The 19,650-nt window shown below is 37.0% G+C and overlaps 1 protein-coding gene across 2 annotated transcripts in view; it reads right to left on the bottom strand.

Moving 5' to 3' along the window:
* Nucleotides 1-1,686: 1,686 nt before the first annotated feature.
* The window catches only part of LOC117180322 (N-terminal Xaa-Pro-Lys N-methyltransferase 1), a 61,100-nt gene continuing 43,136 nt past the window's right edge, over nucleotides 1,687-19,650 (bottom strand). The window contains exon 4 of one of the 2 annotated variants that reach the window (XM_033372761.1): nucleotides 1,687-2,034. In XM_033372761.1, coding sequence (XP_033228652.1) covers nucleotides 1,788-2,034 — 247 coding nt within the window. In that variant the 3' untranslated portion in view covers nucleotides 1,687-1,787. The remainder of the gene's footprint in view (nucleotides 2,035-19,650) is intronic. The other variant, XM_033372760.1, reaches the window with a different exon arrangement.

Below are 19,650 nucleotides of genomic sequence, written 5' to 3'. Positions count from 1 at the left end.
TTGAAAATTATTTCTTTATGGTCCGCACCTCCCTCCTCCCATCTTAATTTCTTATTGAAACGTTTTAAAAACATGTAATAGTTGATATTTCAACCAAGGAAAGATTTTTATGTTGAATAAAAAGAAATCACAAAGGCGCATTTTCAACGAATTACATACATTTTGAATCGAATAGTTTGAACAGTGGATCTGATGCTAGTTCACATTTGATTAGCTGAATGTTTAGTTTTTGTTTGTTCCTACAAATTTTGAACTAAATAGTTCATGAAGTTTTAATCGGACTAACTACTAAGGCTTTGGAATTAAAACAGTTGAATTTTTAACACGTTTAAACTCGGTAAATTGTGCAATTTTTAATATTGTCAGGATCGTCTTGTAAAATAACTTATTGTTCCAGTCTTAATCGATCTTAAATTTAATTTAAAAAACAATTAATATTTAATTCTACTTGATCAACGTAAAATGTTTTTAACAAAAATTTTAATTTTAAACAATTTCAATGGTTATTTGTTCAAGCTTACAACATCCATATTTAAATTCTTTAAATTGGAAATATACGTTTACTAATAAAGACCTAGAATGGAAAATGGTTAAAGTATGATTTTTCGGAATTATGTATTGTCAACTAAATGATCTCATAATTGAAAAAAAACCAACAATTGAACTTAACATTTCAAAAAAGGTGAAATTTAACCTACTTTTAATTGCATGATTTCATGCTTAATGAAATTTGTGATATTTTTAGTGATTGGACAGATTTTTCTTATACAAATTCATAAAATTCCAGGTCAAATACTAAGTTCACTCTCGTTTCCCTAAAAACGCCTAAAACAGTAAAAATAGGAATTAAAATGTATACAATTATTTGAAAATTTATATAAGGTGAACTTTTTATCTCTAATAATAATTCACGACCTTCAGAAATCAATGCTGATTAAAAAAAAATTTAATCAAAATGCGCCGTAGCGAATCATCGTCCAGTACAAAAAAAAGCTACCAAGAATTTTTATCTTAAATTATCACATTTTTTAATTTTTTACACAATTTTTATAAATAAATTTACGTTTCGATCATTATTGAATGGGTAGACTCCAGTTCTTTTGAATTATCCTTTTGTTTGCGTTTTTTGTACAAACTGTCAGGCAGATGAAGAATTACATATGTTAGAATATTATTTTTAAGTTTCAGTTTCAGGCATTTTTTTAATCAAAACACATCACACAAGAGATAGACAAAGACATTAGCTTTGTTGCTCTTGTAATTTTATAATGATTCTACTTACAAAAAGCATTTAGGAGGCATTGTATGAGGATCGCCAATTTGTCCACACGTAACATATGAGCATTGCAATTGTATGGGCTTTTGATACTCAATATATGGCCGTATCAGTCTCCCTAGTTCTTTCTCCATTATAGTAAACATTTTTCGCTAGAACTTTAAAAAATGATAACAAAAATATTAAGACATATGTCTGGAAACTGTTTTAATTTATTTTTCAAATTACTGAAACTGTAATTTCTGTCTGAATGACGTAAATTTCTTTTATTTTATAAAAGGAAAACATTTCGCGGATATAATTTAATGTGTATAAATACCGAAAATATATTAACTTGATTTAAATTTGATTTTATGGAAGGTCTGAAGGAGAGGTTTATATTTTGAGACACAATACAGTTATGATATTACAATTATATTTTATTTACTATTAAATTTTACGACAAAAATTCTTTAAAGATTCCAATTTTAAATGTAAAGGAATGTATATTAATAAATATTTATAATGTTATCTAAATTTCATGAAGATTAGCTGCCGAGATTTGAGGCCTCAATGCAAACATGTAAACAGGATACAGACCACGAGGCATCCCGTTCTGTTTCTGTTCTTTAATGCAACTCAAACCAGCACGTTTGAATATTTTATGCAGTTCTCCGTAGGGTCTCGTCACAGAAGAATCAGCAGTGTCGATATCCATTTTGTCTACACTAGTGACATTCTCTTTAATGACAATTACACCGTTTTCCTTCAAACCATGCCTGCAACAATCATAAGCAGCTTTTGAAAACGTCACTTATGGGTTCAGAATTCAGACGCATACAATTCCATTGAGGGCTAAGTGAACGAGAAATGTAGTAAAAAAAGTATGAAGTTTAATAAGAATCACTCATTACCGAGTAAGAGCCTTTCTACATTTCGAAGCTTTACACTTTTCGAAAAATGAAGTCGAAACCATACCAAGTCTGCAATGCAAAAACATCTGTCCTTCACTTTCGCGTCTTTTCATTACAACTTTATTCTCTTGTAGGTTTTTCAATAAACTTATTGTCTATTGTAGATTGTGTATAATAATCCTTTGAAGTATGTGATCGTCCCCAATTTGTGATCTCTCCTGATTACAACCCAAATTAGTAAAATAGGGAATATGAATGCTAGGGTACATTACAGAATGTAACATACCTTCACATTGTTCGAAGCATTGACGGGGAAAATGGAAAAAGTAATTGAACTACACATGTTTACACAAAAACCAGTTCAATCACGATGGTAATAATTAGGGACATTGATAATTGATTTTAAATTGTCCAATTCTTAAAATTTTCCTCCTGCTTTTTTTAGGTAAAGTATATACTTGAACAAACACGTATAATTAAGAAAAATTGTAAGATTATTTAAACATTTTTTTTATTTTCATAATTGATTACAGTACTCGTAACGTCTAGAAAATACTTTCATTCAGTGCTGCCAGATGATGAGCTTGGAATGCGCAGAAGCAACTTTTATAAATAATTAATCCAGATAACCATCTTTACAGAATATTTACAAATAATTAATCCAAATAAGTTATATTTTCATAAATACAATACACTTAAAGTGTGTTAAATGAATAAAATAATAAAATCTCAATATTTTTAATCTATTTTTTTACTGATATTTAGGATATTAATACGATCGAGATATTATTTTATTAAAAAGAGTACAATTGAAGTTCAATTCATTCATGAAAATATAACCAACATTGAATAATTACTCATAAATATCATGTAAATATTTTTATCTGGATTAATTATTTACAATAATTGCTTGAATAGAATGAAATTTAAAAAAATGCAACGAATAACATTAATTTTTCTATGTAAGTTTAAGATCCTTAGATCTTACGTTATCGATGAATGATTATTTATGAAAAAAAACGTTCAAAAATCGTTCATAAACCGCATTATTAGGTAAAATACAAATTTTTTACGTATGTGGTTTTCTTCGGGGACCCATGAATGGGAGCTTCATGGTCTTTGCACGACCCTTAAATATTAATCGATTTCGCTAAAATTTACAGTTTTTTGCATTCGAACAAAACTGGGGAATGTGAGTAGAGAAATTCTTAATAGAAAATTCCATTAAGTATAAACAAGAACGACCCTGGCACGCATATATAAGTCGGTAGTAGGATCAAAGCGAGTAGGGGTAGCCGTGACAGAAGATAGTGCGAAAAATGAAAGTTTACCAATGTATTAGCAATTTTATAGATTCCGTGCCTTTTATATCAAATAAATACATTTGATCTCTTCTGGTCATTTATGTGCTTAGAAGGAATTTAATGAAAATTGCTATATGCAAATTTTGGAAAAATAGTATATTGTATATTGTGCTCCAAATTTGTAACGTGGTCAAAGGACAAAGTTTCAGTAGGGTTCGTGGTAAAACAATGGCGGGGTTGAGGAGAAGAGCGTTTGTGGGAGATTCGGGGGTCGAAGCCCCCAGGAAGAAAGACAAAACAATATTCAGTAGTTAAATTAATTTACTCGTACACCGGCACACTTCATCAGAAGAAAAGGTCATTTTTTCAGCTCATTAACTATAAGCAAGCTTTGCAGTATATATTTTTTCCAACTTTTCAGGAAGCGAATTTGATACTAGGCAGTCTGATAAGTCCCTGAAAAATGAAACACGGAGACGTTTTTTTGGCCAAAGTCGGTTTTATTTTTCAACATACTCTCCTTTTAGGTCGATACAGCGAGTCCAACGATTTTCTAACTTTTTAATACCGTCCGGAAGGTACTCGATCGGAAGGTCTCCAAAATACGCCTCATTTTCAGCTATGAGCTCCTCATTTGAGTAAAAACGCTTACCGGTGAGCCATCTCTTCAGGTTAGGGAACAAGTAATAGTCGCTGGGGGCCAGGTCTGGTGAATACGGTGGCTGGGGAACCAATTCGAAGCCGATTTCATGCAATTTTGCTTGTGCAACTAAGCATGAATGAACAGGTGCATTGTCGTGATGATAAAGCGGTTTTTTCTTCTTCAAATGCGGTCGTTTTTCGGCGATTTCGATTTTCAATTGGTCTAATAATGATGAATAGTAAGCTCCGGTTATGGTTTTACCTTTTTCAAGATGGTCCACGAATATTATGTCATGTGCATCCCAAAATACGGAGGCCATAACCTTTCCGACCCATTGTTGCGTTTTTGGACGCTTCGGAGCACTTTGGCCCGGTGGAACCCACTGCATTAGCATTAGCTACCTCTCTCAATTTCACTTTGGGATCATTCAACATCATATCATGGATTTTTTCGACATTTTCTGGTGTAGTGACCTCTTTTGGGCGCCCAGATCGTTCAGCATCAACTGTGTTCGTACGGCCATAACGAAACTTGGTAAACCACTTATGAATCATTCCAATCGACGGTGCAGAGCCCATACATAAATGGCTGAAGTTTTGACAGGCGTCATTTGAAGGATCAAGCTCGACGAAAATGGTTCACATTAGTGAATACTAATGCCATCTCTTAGAATTTTCAGGTACTTATCAGACTGCCTAGTATGTTTTAAAAACTACTTGGCGTATTCCAGCTTCATGGAAACCTAGATCTTCACCTCATTTTATTCAAATTTTCTATTACATACATCAATTGGTTTACTAGTGATCAAACAGCCTGTCAGATAGAGTTAGCTGTACTGTTTCAGTCATATTCAGATCACTGTTTTGTTCCAATTATACCGTCTGATGGCGTCAGTTGTACAATTAGAGTAATATTCTCGTTTTGTTTAAATGTAAGAGAATAGAAAGAGATAGCATGAGTGTGTCAAAATATTTTCCACAAATGACTTTGTCACACTTTTGGTAAAATACTCACTTTGTACACGGTAAAGAAGCAAAGAAAGTAACAGACTGGAGCTTAGTACGAAATAGTATATTGAACAACGAGTGCAGGCATCGATGACCCGCACGAGTTGCTAATACTACTCTTTGTTGGAAGTACGTAATAATGGGCGGTGGGACGAAGGACTGGGAATTCGTGGTCCCCTTGGGTTCCAGGGTTCCCTAACAGAAGAAAGGATTTACAAGGAAGAAAAAAGTAAGTCAATCAATAATATAAAAATTACATTTCCCTTAACTGTGAGCGTCATCAAGGATAATCCCCTTTTTTGTTTTTAACTTTGTAACCATTTTTAAATCACCATTGAAGTTCCCTTTTACCTTAAACGACTAAAAATATTTCAAATACTTTCCTGTGATTTCCAAAGTTAAAAACTTGATTAATTAGCTAACAAATTAATTGTTTTAATGAAAAATTCAATAACTTTGTTAAGAAATCATCCTTTTTGTGGAAAATTAATCTTTTTTTGGTTTAACAGTTCATTTATATTTGGGTAGAAGTAAAATTTACTTAGAAGAAGGCCGGAAATGGGCAGATGGGACCATATAAACTCCCATCTGATACCACGCTGCTAAAGACACTAGTTGAGATATGTAAAACAAAATCGTTAAGATGGTTTAGGCATGTTAAGAGAATTAAATATGAACAAGTGTATCCAGGTAAAGTAAATGGCTACGTGCCAAGATGCACATCGCGGAAAGAATGTGTAACGAGAGGTGATACGCGCGTGCGTCACCAACGCACACGTCCACTGGGCTCCCGTCGCCGAGCCTAGCGAGCCTCTACCCCCACATCTAGCGAACCGGCAACCATCACCAATACCAACCCATTTAAGTGACTCCTCGATACCGTGAACGGCAGTTTAACTGGATATGACGAACCGATCACATCGGAGAGCATCATGTGTTACCAGTGAAGGAAACTTTCAGAAAGACTTTAATTTTTACAACCATTTGTCGCTGACTTTTCTTTTTATTTAACTTTACCTCGCGCTGTTCTACGAGTACAGCTTCGTTTCTCAGCATGCCAGGAGTTTCATGAATCAAATCTGTTTGAAAATAAGCCAGCCGACAACCCGGACTACAAGGAGGACCTCGACCGGACTAACGACCTCGAAGCCATGCAAGAAGAGTTAAATAAAATGGCAACATCGTCATCTTCACTGCAGGCAACCAGAATGTAGTGGATGAGAATGGACTCCATACCGACCCAGGTAAAGTTGCAGCAATCCAGAGCCTCATACCACCTAGAAACCTGAAATAAGCGCGAAGATTTTTGAGACACATCTCTTGGTACCGCAGGTTCATCAAGGACGTAGCTCGAATATCATCACCACTCCACCAGCTATTGAAAAATAAGGCGCAATGCATCATCGCTTATGCCAGTTGCGCCTTAAACAAAGCCGAGAGTATCTACTCGGCCACCGAATTGGAATGTCTCGCCGTATAATAGGGCATCTGAAAAATGAGGGATTATCCAGAGGGATACCATTTTAATGTTCTTACCGACCATCTATCATTAAAATGGCTAAATAAAATTGAAAATCCATCAGGAAGTCTAGCCAGATGGGCCATTTAACTTAGCCAGTGGGATTTCGAAATCAAATACGGCCGAAGATCCGACAATGGTAATCGCCGAAACATTATCAAGACAACCCCACGGAACGTCCGCCGTTTGCTAAAAGGCAAGTGAAGATTGGTACACTGAGAAAAAAATACTCTTGAATCACAAGTGCCGGTACTTTTGGATTCCGCATTATCGATACAATAGTTTATATTAATAATCCAATACATTTTTCTTTGAGTTAAATAATTCGAGTTTTTTAATCAAAAGTACAGTACTATAGATTAAAATATTGAAGATTATATGAAGTTCAAGCATATAAAGTTAAGAAAAATAAATACACATTTATTTCGAAAAAAATTTTATTTAAAGTGTTAAACATACTTTTGAATTAACAAAGTAGCGCCTAAACAAAAGTTTTTTGGAGCTGCAAAAACACGATATTTTACACATATCATTGCATACTATAGTTTTATAAAGGTCATTCCATGATTTAGTGAAGAAATCTAACCTTCAAAGAGACAATATATTTACCTGGTTTTGGAAACTGAAGATATTTGACAGTATTTGATAAATAACAGGGTTAATTATAAATACATATTAAAATAATATAGTTTTTTACAGAGTTTTTTTTATATATTGATAAATCTCTACTAAACTAGAAAATTTTCGATCAACACAAAAATATAAAATAGTTAGAAATCAAAATAAATAAAAAAAATCATCACTAATCATTTCTTTCCCAGGTTCACCGCTACCTAAAATTTCTAAATGTCTAGCTAAGTCTCTACAAAAAATTGTTGGCAAAAGTGAATACCACATTAAAGTTACATGGGAATTTAAGAAAAAAATGGATAATATTATGATACCTGATAATTATAAAATTTTATCACTTGATATTGTATCTGTGTATACAAATATATCTTAGAAGTTAATTTTAAACTCAATGAAATAAAAATGGAATGAAATAAAAGTACACACCTTTTTAAGTAAAAAAGACTTAAATGCAGTTCTCAGTTTATGCATGAGCCAACCGATATGCCAACATCTTCAGCAACTTCTCTGATGGTAATTCGGCGATTTTTCAACACCATTTTTCCACTGCTTGAACGTTTTCATCTGTTGATCACGTGTTGGGACGTCCAGGGCGAGGTTCGTCTTCGACAACCTCTCGGCCTTCTTGGAACAGCTTGTACCACTTATACACATTTTTCTTACTCAGAGTAGACTCACCGTATGCAACTGTCAACATTTCACGAGTTTTAGAGCACTGGATTCTATTTTTCACACAAAATTTAATGCAAACTCTTTGCTCCATTTTTTTCGAAAGAAGAAAATCGTCGAGCACACCAAACCCTTCTAAACTTTTACATCTCTGCCAGAAAAACAACACGAGCTATATAGTCAAAACTGTGAATATATGATCGTGACGAGTGTACCAACGCAACAAAACAAAAAATTAAAAACTTGAATGCACGTACCCCGCGAAAATTGAAAAGTCACCTTACTTTTTGAACACACCTCGTATAATTTTAACCCTTAATTGTCACTTGTCTGTCTCTAATGAGTTTCTTAAAATGTAACTGAGTAACGTAAATTAATCCAGGATTTATTCCTGATATTATAAACAATACCTTCTTAGAATGATCTACAATTAGTTTTAACACAAATACAAACATCCAGTTTATATATACAAAAAAAAAACTCTTTTTAAAAAACTATATTATTTTCATATGTATTTATAATTAACACTATTATTTATAAAATACTTTCAACTATCTTCAGTTTCCAAAACCAGGTAAATATATTGTTTGTTTGAAAGTTTGATTTCTTCACTACATCATTTCCGCGAAACAAAGATACTTTCGATTTGATAGTATCTACTGTAGTGACAATGAATGGCGCTTTCGAATACGGTCAAAATTATACACCATCAGATCTACAGCATCTGTGATAGAAACAAAGAAAAATAAATTTTGTGTCACCTGTATATTCTATTATCAGATCAAGATATGTATTTCTTTCTAAGGTAAAAGATTTAAATGTTAAGAAATATCTTGTTGTATGAAACATAAATGCGAATGTTTAAAAAAATTGCGTAACTGTCTGTAAGGCACAGTAAAATTGAACGAAAAGTATTAACCCTCTCCAATTTATAAAATATTTTCTATGATTCATGAGCGTATACAAATGGGTTAAATTAATATATTTTCGAATCTTCCAAAAAATGTTCAACACCATCAAATTGAACTGGAACTATATACAAAAAACACATTGCGGTATAGGATATGGGGGTGATATTTGGTTAATGTTTTGTTTCTCACTCGATTTGCATATTTGTCAGTCGTTCTTTCTAACACGCACGGAGCGCTTCGCGCTCCGTGAGTTGGGTTCTTTTCTGTAAATACCACTTATTTACATTAAACTGGGAAAGAAGAATGCAATGTTAAAACTTTATAATAATCTCACCTGAGTTTTTTAATCCTACGAGTAGATCGCTCTTTTAATAGCTTGATCCTAACCTCAAAATCTCAATAAACTGTCATCGCATTTTACATCAGCAATGGAATTTGACAACTTAAATTGAAATAATACAATACTTCGCACGAATATTCCTTAATGTTAATACTCGTAGAAAATAATAAGTTACAACTAGAATATTAAGTTAAAACTAAAAATACCGTATTTTTACAATATAACCTCACTTAGAAGCAGAAAAGAATGATTGAACTGATTGCACTTCACTTTCACCACAAAACCACCAGCCCAAATATTCACTCTGAATTTCGAAAAAACAAAAACAATTTTAAAAAAAGACGGCAATATATGCAGACTATAGGGGCTTAGGGAGGAGGCTATTCCCCCGAAGGCCGCTCGGAGCACGTGACGTCACAAGTGAAAATGCTCTATTGTCTTACTTGAGGAGGAGATATTCGATCCTCTCTGGATGTACCGCTGTGAAGCGCCTGTTGTCTCGATGTGTCATCTGCGCGAAACATCGAGTAAATCCTTGTCACCAAGTTATGAGTCCTTTACCATCTTTCAGAGTCAACACACCAGTTCGACCATTTGCAGCGGCTACACGAGCCGTACATTTGGAGGTTGTTTCGTATTATACTGCTGAAAGTTTCATGGCCGCCGACCGACAGTTACGCGAACTATTTTCAGCCGCTGATCGACAGTTACGCGAACTATTTTCAACCGCTGATCGACAGTTACGCGAACTATTTTCAGCTTCAGCTGAATTGGGTGAGACTGCTCGGTGTATCACCGACAACCACACGACATGGAAATTTAAAACAGCGGTACGATCTGTTAATCAACATCTCCGCCGCGTTATTGGAGATAATACTCTAACCTTCAAAGACATGTTAATATTGTCAATAATGGATGTAAGGCTTTCACCTAGAGAGCGTTGGCAGCTCGTGGCACAAATGTTCTAAACCTTCTGGAAGAGATATTGACGAAATATCTTCACGAGCTTCAATCTCATCCTAAATAGCAAAAGCCATCCACTCCGGTCAAGATCGGTGAACTAGTTTTGATTCTACTGGAGAAGATCTCTCCCACTAAGTGGCCTCTGGCTCGGGTAGTTCAAGTGCATGTGGGGTCAGATGGTCAAATTCGATTCATGTCTCTGAGGACGGCCACTGCTCTTTTAAAGAGGCCTGTCGTTAAACTTGTTTTACTACCTATTTCTGTTACAGGATCCACGGAAGCTGACTCACCATAACCTTATTACAGGGTGGACGCATGCTTGATATCTATATCAGTGTGGGCGTAAAATTGGAGGCCTCTTATTGCCATGCAATGTCTAACAACGAAGTAATTCGTGAATCTATCGCGAAGGTGGGCGGAAATGTTGAAGATCGATCGTTCCTGTTATTTTATTTATCTCGATCACGGGTGATCTAGCAGCGTGTACGGACCTGGTAATTCGGCCCACTCACTCTTTTTGGGGGAACGAGTACCTGAAGGGGTGGGCGAACTGTCAGTGCTGCTCAACGCATGATCCGAGTTACTTCCTTGTATGAACGTAATCCCTCCTTATGTGTGCGTCACGTGTTTTTTGACTACTTCACGTTTCGTCACGTTTTGCACTGACTAACAATGTACTAATTTTAGGGTATCCATTTTTACGTGGAAAAAGGGTACAATAGAAATTACTTGTAGGTAAAACGTAGCGTTATTTATCACCCTACCCATCTAATATCACTGTCGGATCATTTTCTAGTTTGAATCTCAAACAATGAAAGAAACAAAACCATTAATGTAATGAGCAGGACTAATACGGGAACACATGTAGAAACCGCGATCTAGTGTGAAATTCTTAAATGCCCTTATGACACATACTTCCTCGAGAACACGGGAGGCTAGCGCGTACACTTAGGCGGGTGATCATATGGGTGCTCCTCGCTAGTCACAGCACTATTGCGTTGATCTATCGGTTTACATATTCTCTAGCTGTCCTCTACTATCTTAACATTTGCCACTACCCTATTACTCTTAAATCTCCCTGCCTAAACTACCCTTTCGAACGGAAGTAAGCAATATGAACATAACTTTGTCAATTCTGCGTCGAAAGCGATTAAAAAAATTTCTTATCCAATAAGGAGGGTTCCGTACAAATACAAGGGTCACGCGTAAAAAGCATTTGCAAAAGTCAATTGAAATGCATGGCCCACAGTAAATACTATTGTAAACCTAGAAGAGAACTATTTGAAATTAAAATTAAAAGGAAAGAGAAATCTGCAAATTGTAAAAAGTTTTCGTTACCTTAGCAGTTTTCGATACCTTAGCAGAATTTCCACTTGAAAGTTAACTCATGCTGCTAAAAATTAAATATTTGGCTATGCGCTCAAAGTCCAATCATTCACAGCAACACGTGCCATGCCTCGCCCCTAACAAAATTCATTACCTATCAAAAATTTTCCCACCTATGTCCACCGACAGTGAGCCTAAAAGAAACACCCATCGAAAATACATCTTGGCAGTTTGCAGAGCTACTTAACCCGAGCAATTGGTTTGTTGAAGGGAATCTTCTCCTGAAATCTATTAACAAATGCCTGTCAAGTTCCAAACGCTGGTTCATCACGTTATCCCTTACGGCTTGCCTTCCGTAATAACATTTTCATTCCATTAATTTCTTGTTGAAAGTTAATTGGGTCGAAGTGTAAAACTATTAAAAATAGTTTCCTAACGAGGGCGCGTTACAACCTTCATCGTGGGGACGTAAAACGTGAAAAATTTCTCCATCCAACAAGTGCACCCGTGGTTTAAAATTACTGTTGAGTCATTTGGAAATAACCGAGTTTCTGAAAGCCAGAACAATTATTACCGAAGTCAACAGTTCTTTGGGAAGGCCGTGCCAAACTCGGTAACCCCAACAATTTTCATTATCAACCGAAATAAACGCCTTAGTCAATTTTTTAGTCGAATCTCAAAGATTCTGAGAATTTGCCTATTGCAGTTTACTATTTGGATTAACAAACGGAGAGAAGAACGATAAGATGATATGCGAATTTAAACGCACTCCACGCAAACGTGTGTATGTCGTGACTCTGTGAAAATGAAATAGAGTTGTCTCAGCGATAACGATAAAGCGATCCAAATAAACATCGACCCTTTAGACAAAAGGTAAGCTAAGGGTTAACCCAGAACTATACCTACCGTTTTTCTAATGGTAGACAAATTAAGATTAGCGATAAAACTCAGTAAGTGCTAGAAACATTTCCATTTTGTATTGTGATTTATAAATCCTTTCAACATGTACCAATTATCTTGAAACAATGATCTCTACTTCTATTTTGCATATTAGGACTTGCATGTTGGTGGCGGTAGTGAGAAAGTGTGCAGCGATAGGCGGTGAGAAGTTTTTACGCAGTTTGTGTCTACAGGGGATTTAAGGGGTGAAATAGTAAGCCACAGTAGCCTTAAAGACGTCTGTTGGCTGCAGTACGTACTTGGGTGTATGGATAGGTTACAGTTACCGATGGAAGAGCGGGAGGTGGGCAGCGACAGTACTGGCAGTGCTGATAGTGAATTAGACGGAGAGGAAATTTCCAGAAGGACACGACGGCGAGCTGTGCGTGGCCTGGTGTCGAGTGGCATGTCAGGGAGAGGAAAGAATCGGAGCGAAGGAAGCGATAAGGTGAGGGAAAGAGCGTCTACTGCAAGCGAGGGGGAGGATCTCTTGAAGGGGAAAAGGGAAAGCAAAGAGAGTCGCCAACCCCCAGAGGGAGTTCACGTCGGTAAGGAAGGAAAAAGAGGATGAAATAAATGTGATGGAAGAAGATATTAGGGTGTGGAAGGAAAGGGCGAAAAAAGGCTGGAAAAGGTGGATGACAGGTCGGGAAAGGGATGTGCCGAGAATGATAAATGACAGGGCTAGGAAGGAGAGAAGTGAAGGGAGAGCGGCGCGGCGAAGGCACGGTATCTGAAAATGAAAACAGACGAGAAAATGTGGGTATGCGACGAGAAGAAGATGTTTGAGGAAGCGCAGGGGAACTTGTTTCGTGGGAAGTAGGGGAGTGGGACTAAAGCAGGGTGGAGTAGTGTTAAAAGTGCTGTACTGGAACGCAGCAGGGGTAAAGAAGAATGATGAGGAGTTTTGGAGGTATATTCAGGAATTTGATGTGATTGGATTACTGGAGACGTGGGTAGAGAGAAAGGAATGGGATAGAGTAAATCGAAAGTTACCAAGGTCGTGTAGGCTGTAAAGATAGGAGGGGTAATGTATAAGATTGTGACTGTGTACAATAAGGATGGGATGGAAAGGATTACAGAAAGAGTGGAAAACTTACTAGAAGAAAGAGAGAGAGAGATATGAGGGTATGGTGGTACTGGGGGGAGAATTTAATGCGAAATTTTGGAAGGGGAGGGGGCTTTACCGGGAAGGGGAGAGCTTCGAAAGAAAATCGAAGGATAAGATAATAAATAAAGAGGGAGAGATTCTAAGAGACTGGATGGAGGACAGAGGCTGGACGGTGGCGAATGGTATGGTATAAGGAGACGAAGGAGAGAACACATATGTGAGTAAAATGGGTGTATTGGTGATAGACTATGTGATTATGAACATGCAAGGTTGGGAGGAGATAGAGAAATTCACAGTAGAAGGGAGGGTGGAATCAGACCATCCGCCATTAAGTTTGTGGATACAGGGGAGGCTGGTAAAAGGCAGGGAGGGGAAGGCGGGTCGTTAGGGGAGAGTGTGTCATGGACTAGAGAAGCGATAGAGAAGTATCAGGAGCAGTTGGGTAACGTAAGCTTTGAGGGAGTCTGTGCACGAGATATGGGAGGATCTAAAGGAAAAAGTGAAAGAAAGAAAGTGAAAGTGTACAAAAGAAGGTATTTAGGAAGAAGAAGAAAGGAATGGCGAAGCTGTGGTGCGATAGGGAATGTTTGGAAAACGTAGGATGGGGATAAGTGAGAAGATAAGGTGCGACGATTGGAGGAAATTTTATAAGGATTCATTTCAGGGGTCAGATACACGAAAGAGAGATGAGGGGATTCGAAGAACGAGGGAGATAGAGAAAGAAATAAGGAAGTCGAAAAAATCTAAGGCAGCAGGGGTGGATGGAGTAGAGGACAAAGCGTGGATGTTTGGTACACAAGAGGTAAGGCAGAGGCTGAAGGGGGTAGTGCAAAAAGTATGGAGGGGGAGGGATTCCCAAGAGGGTGGAGGGAGGGTTTAATCGTACCATTTTACAAGAAAATGGATAGGGAGAGGCAGTAAAATTATGGAGGAATTACACTAATGAATATTACGTATAAAATATACGCGATGGTGTTGGCAGATAGGCTGCGCAAGGATGTTGAGGGGAAAGTAATATTGCCGGAGACGCAGACAGGCATGAGGGAGGAAAGGAGTACCATTGACAAAATTACGTCTTGCAGCACGTGGTGGATAAGGAACTAACCAAAAAGGGTGCCAAAGTATACGCGTTTTTTGTAGATCTAAAGGACGCGTACCCTTCAGTGGATCGGGGGAGGTTGTGAGAGTCAATGGAAGGGACTGGAGTGAAGAGAGGCCTGATCGAGAGTGTAAGGGCGGTATACGAGGAGACTAAAGATAGTGCTGCTAGCCAAGAGCAAAAAGGCTTTTAAGGAGATGATGAAAAGGTTGAGGAGATACTTGAACAAAAATAGGTTAGAATTAAATGCGGATAAGTCGATGGTTATGGTGTTCAGGAAAGGAGGTGGGAGATATAAGGGAGGGGAGTGGAAGGGTAAGGGAAAAGCAGTGCAGGAGATAAGTTTGTGTATCTGGGTTTCTTGTTTTTCAGGAAAGGGGCCTAGTGGATGATCATATAAAAGAGAGGTTGAGAAAGGCAAATGTGGCGATGAGGCAGGTTTGGGGGCTGGAGAAGAGGTTGTTTGCAGATGATTTTGTAAGGAGAATGAAATTGTTTTATTCGCTAGTCATGAGTGTCTTATTTTACGGAGTGGAGGTGTGGGGTGCAAGGTAAGTGAGGAGGTAAATAAGATACAGGAGAGGTATGTGAACTGGACCGTGAGGTTGGCAAGGAATACACCGAAATATATGGTCACGATGGAGACAGGCAGAACGAGTTTAGGGATTATAACACGGAGTCGAACGTGTAAATATGAGGAGAAATTTTTGAAGAGGAGGTGGGTAAGCTGGTTAGGGAGTGTTGGTGGGAGAAGAAGAACAGACGTATGGGTTGTGAAGATGGAGGTGCAAAGGAAAAGGCATTTTAGAACGAATGGATTGTAATTGGATGAAGTGAGAAGGAAGCATGAGGAAGGTAGGAAGGCATATGAGATGGTTCAAAAGAAGGGCATGGAGAAAGAGAAGGCAGAAGGAGAGGACAGAATAAGAGAGTCAAGGTTTAACGGGAACTATGTGTAGATTATGCCAAGGGAGAGAGCGCAATATCTGCATGAGAAATGAGAGCAAGGAGGTCAGGAACTTCTAACGAGAATGAGATGCGGTTGCATGGAGAATTAAAATAGGATCTGGCTTTCAAGAGAGAAGAGAATGTGTGAATTGTTCGGGAAGGGGGATGCAAAAGTTGAACACTAGTTGGAGGGATGTGAACAGGTGGAAAGGAGTGGGATGATCATGGAGGTATTGTTGCATGAAATGGGGGACAAAAGGGCAGTAGAATGGGTGAAGGGGATATTGGGTAAGATGGAGAAGAAGAAAAGGAAGGAGGAAAGGGAATGAAGAAGGAAATATTGTAAATAGGAGTGGAAGTAGATGTCAGAAAACTGTAAATATTGTAAATAGTATTTAAGTATTAGGTGTTAGCCGCGGAGGCAGAGGCTGGCAATGCGAGGCATAGCGAGAAAAGAGCGACATGAGTACGAGGCGAGGCAAGGCGCAGCGAGGAATGTTAGGATATAGGATCGAGCGGATTAGTTATAAGGTGTGGATGGATCGTAATTTGTAAGAGGTAGATGTAAGAAAATTCTGTAAAAAATGGAAGTGTAAGCAAGATATTTTTTTAAGGCCAGCTGGCCGAAAAATAAACGTTTATCTATCTATTTTGCATTTTGAAGGTTGATAGAATAAATTCAATTGAGCATAGAATTATTGAATGAGAACAATTAAATAACGTTTCACAAAAATAATAAGCGCAGTCTGACATTGGACTTCGTTTAGTTTGGGTAGCCACCGTAACCCAGTATATATTTTTAATAAAAATGTAAATTTAGGGAATTAAGCTTGCCCTCATTAAATACAGATGTGTTAATAGCTAAAACTGTTTATAATTCTTTGTAGAAAATTTATCGTTATGTTAATTGTTTCAACCATTTGGCTGAATTATTTATTCAAGGGCAAGATATTCTTTTCAGCCGTTTGGCTGGAACTAACTTTATAAATCAAATTCTTAAAGAAGCTGATATTCTCAATTAACAGATTACTATTACGTGTTACCTTGTTTCGTGAAAATAATTCCTCTTAACCGTTTGGCCGAGCGTAATTATTCACGAAGAAAATTATTATCAGCCTTTTGGCCAAAAATAATTTTTCTATTGGATTATTTTATCAGCCGTTTGGCCGATAATATTTATTTCAGAAGAGTTCACTTCAGACATTTGGCCAAAGCAACTCCAGGGTGAAACAAGTCTTAAAAATTTGAGAGTGAATCAACTGTTTGCCGTTTGGCAGACAAAAAAATAGTTTAATATCAAAAGCAATCAAAGAAATACTACACGAAATCCTTCAAAAGAGAAACGAAATGCTATCGGTTTATTAATTTGGAGTAAAAATCAGCAACGATTCCTATTTTGAATTAAAGTTGGAAACTAGCTGTCAAATTGAGCTTGCATACTTAAAAGAATTTCGGGTAGCCTTGGTATTTCGTTACTTAAAGTTAAATAAAATGTCAAAAAATGTTTAACCAGCAGGAAGAAATTAAACCGATTTGTAAACATAGGTACCGAGAAGAGAGAAAAGTTCGAAAACCCTTGAAAAAAATGTTACCATACCAAGCACTATTAAAATCGACTGTTAAAATCGAAGAAAGCCTAGTCGAAGAAAAAACTGTCAGCCCTGCTTCACCTGAGCCAGGAACAGGTTATCCCAGTTTGTCCAACGACAAAGTATCCCAAGATTTTTTTGAAACCGCTCTTAATTGAGCAGAATCATTCGTGCAATTGGGTAAAATCGCACAAAGGGGGCAGCAGAATTAGATGCCTGATCTAGTGCTATATTAAATAGAGGAAAATTGCAATAAAATAAATTTCCTTTAAAAAACCTTATCCTCAAATACCTTCAATGGTAATAAGAAATATAGGCATATTACTTTAAGGAATAAATACAATTCTGGTGAGCGATCCCTTCCTTCTTGTGTAACCACACGGATAGCCACCTTAAATCCTGGATGGCCACCTTAAATCCTGGATGGCCACCTTAACTCCTGGATCACTGAAGGGTGCATTTTTATCTTTAGGGTTATTTAGTAGTTGTCCTATTTTCGCAGGTGGTTTAAATATGGTTTGGATGTTGTGTTTGTTGAGAATTCTTCCTATTTGTTCTGTGACAGCTTGGATGTAGGGTAGAGTGGTGGTCATTTTTCTCTCTCTTTCTTTCGTAGGTTGTGTTGACTTGCTTTTTTGAGTGGATTTAGTTTTGCAGCGAGAAAACGTGCAGGGTTGTAAGTTGGTGAGTTTATTGCGCTGACGATCGGTCTGAGTGGAATGTTTTCATTGTGGATTTTTGGGAGCCCGTAAAGTTTTGGAGAGATGGGATTAGTAGGAATTAAGTTGCATATTGTTTGGCTGTCAAGATTAGAGTCTTTGAGAAGATTCTTTGTTTTACTGACTATTGTTTTTGTGGGGTCCTTTTTAAGTTTTTTGTATGTATCGTCAGTTAGAAGGTCCATGATTTTGTTGTTATAGTCTTCTTTATTCATTATTACTGTTGTGTTGCCTTTGTCTGCGGGTAATATTATAATATCTTTATTTTGATTGAGTTCTTTAATTGCGGTTTTTTCTTGTTTTGTTAAGTTTGAGGATGGAACTTGAGCTTTGCGTAAAATGTTGGCCGTCCTTCATCGTATTTCATTTGCTTTTTCGGGTGAAAGGGTATATATTGTGGATTCTAAATTGCTGATTATTTCTTCTTTTGGGATTTTCGATGGAGCTACAGCAAAATAATGTCCTTTAGATAGGGCTGAAATCATTTCATTGTTGAGAGGGTGGTCAGAGATGTTTTTTACTGTATTTGTTAGTTTAGTTTGCTTTACTGGAAGTAATTTGTCAAATTTTGTTTTTTGTTTTTGGGTGGAAAGCTTTTTAATCCGTTGGGATTGGTCAAACCATATGCGGTCCAATGTGGACCAAATGTCAAAACTGAGGGTATTTGATAGGAAAAGATGAAGTTTTAATAATTTTTTAGAGGTAGTGTGCAGAAGAAATTTGGTATGTTGTATTCTTTCTTTAACGAGAAGTAAACTTGTATTATGCAGAATCGATTTGGATTTAGATATTCCCAAATTATTTTTCAGTTGTAAGAATTTTGGGACTATTTTGTTGTCTCTGCACCGTTTCAAAAAAGCTAAGGATGTTAGTAGCTTACCTTGAGTAGTCCTGAGCTTACTAAAGGTGTTGGTTTTAGTAAGAATACTCTCCCCGTAGAGTTCCTTGATAATAGATTTTACGCTTTCACGATGATTCATTTTGATAAAAAGAGATATTTCGGGTTTCACTCGTGTAAAAAACTACGAATTGTTTGCCGACGTTTCGTGAACATTGCTGTTCACATCTTCAGGGCTGACCTGAAACTGAGGAATCAGGTCATGATGTTCTTAGGTATACTTTCTACGATGCCTGTGATTGGCCAGAGCGCCCCACCGTGGGGACTGGTCGAACTCTGGGGGAACTCTACGGGGAGAGTATTCTTACTAAAATCAACACCTTTAGTAAGCTCAGGACTACTCAAGGTAAGCTACTAACATCCTTAGCTTTTTTGAAACGGTGCAGAGACAACAAAATAGTCCCAAAATTCTTACAACTGAAGAATAATATGGGAACATCTAAATCCAAATCGATTCTGCATAATACAAGTTTACTTCTCGTTAAAGAAAGAATACCACATACCAAATTTCTTTTGCACACTACCTCTAAAAAATTATTAAAACTTCATCTTTTCCTATCAAATGCTCTCAGTTTTGACATTTGGTCCACATTGGACCACATATCGTTTGACCAATCCCAACGGATTAAAGAGCTTTCCACCCAAAAACAAAAAACAAAATTTGACAAATTACTTCCAGTAAAGCAAACTAAGCTAACAAATACAGTAAAAAACATCTCTGACCACCCTCTCAACAATGAAATGATTTCAGCCCTATCTAAAGTACATAATTTTGCTGTAGCTCCATCGAAAATCCCAAAAGAAGAAATAATCAGCAATTTAGAATCCACAATATATACCCTTTCACCCGAAAAAGCAAATGAAAT

This window comes from Belonocnema kinseyi, chromosome 9 (assembly GCF_010883055.1).
Source record: "Belonocnema kinseyi isolate 2016_QV_RU_SX_M_011 chromosome 9, B_treatae_v1, whole genome shotgun sequence".
Taxonomy (NCBI): Eukaryota; Metazoa; Arthropoda; class Insecta; order Hymenoptera; family Cynipidae; genus Belonocnema; species Belonocnema kinseyi.
Note: the sequence above shows the minus strand (reverse complement) of the source record. Positions and strands in the feature narration are given on the sequence as shown.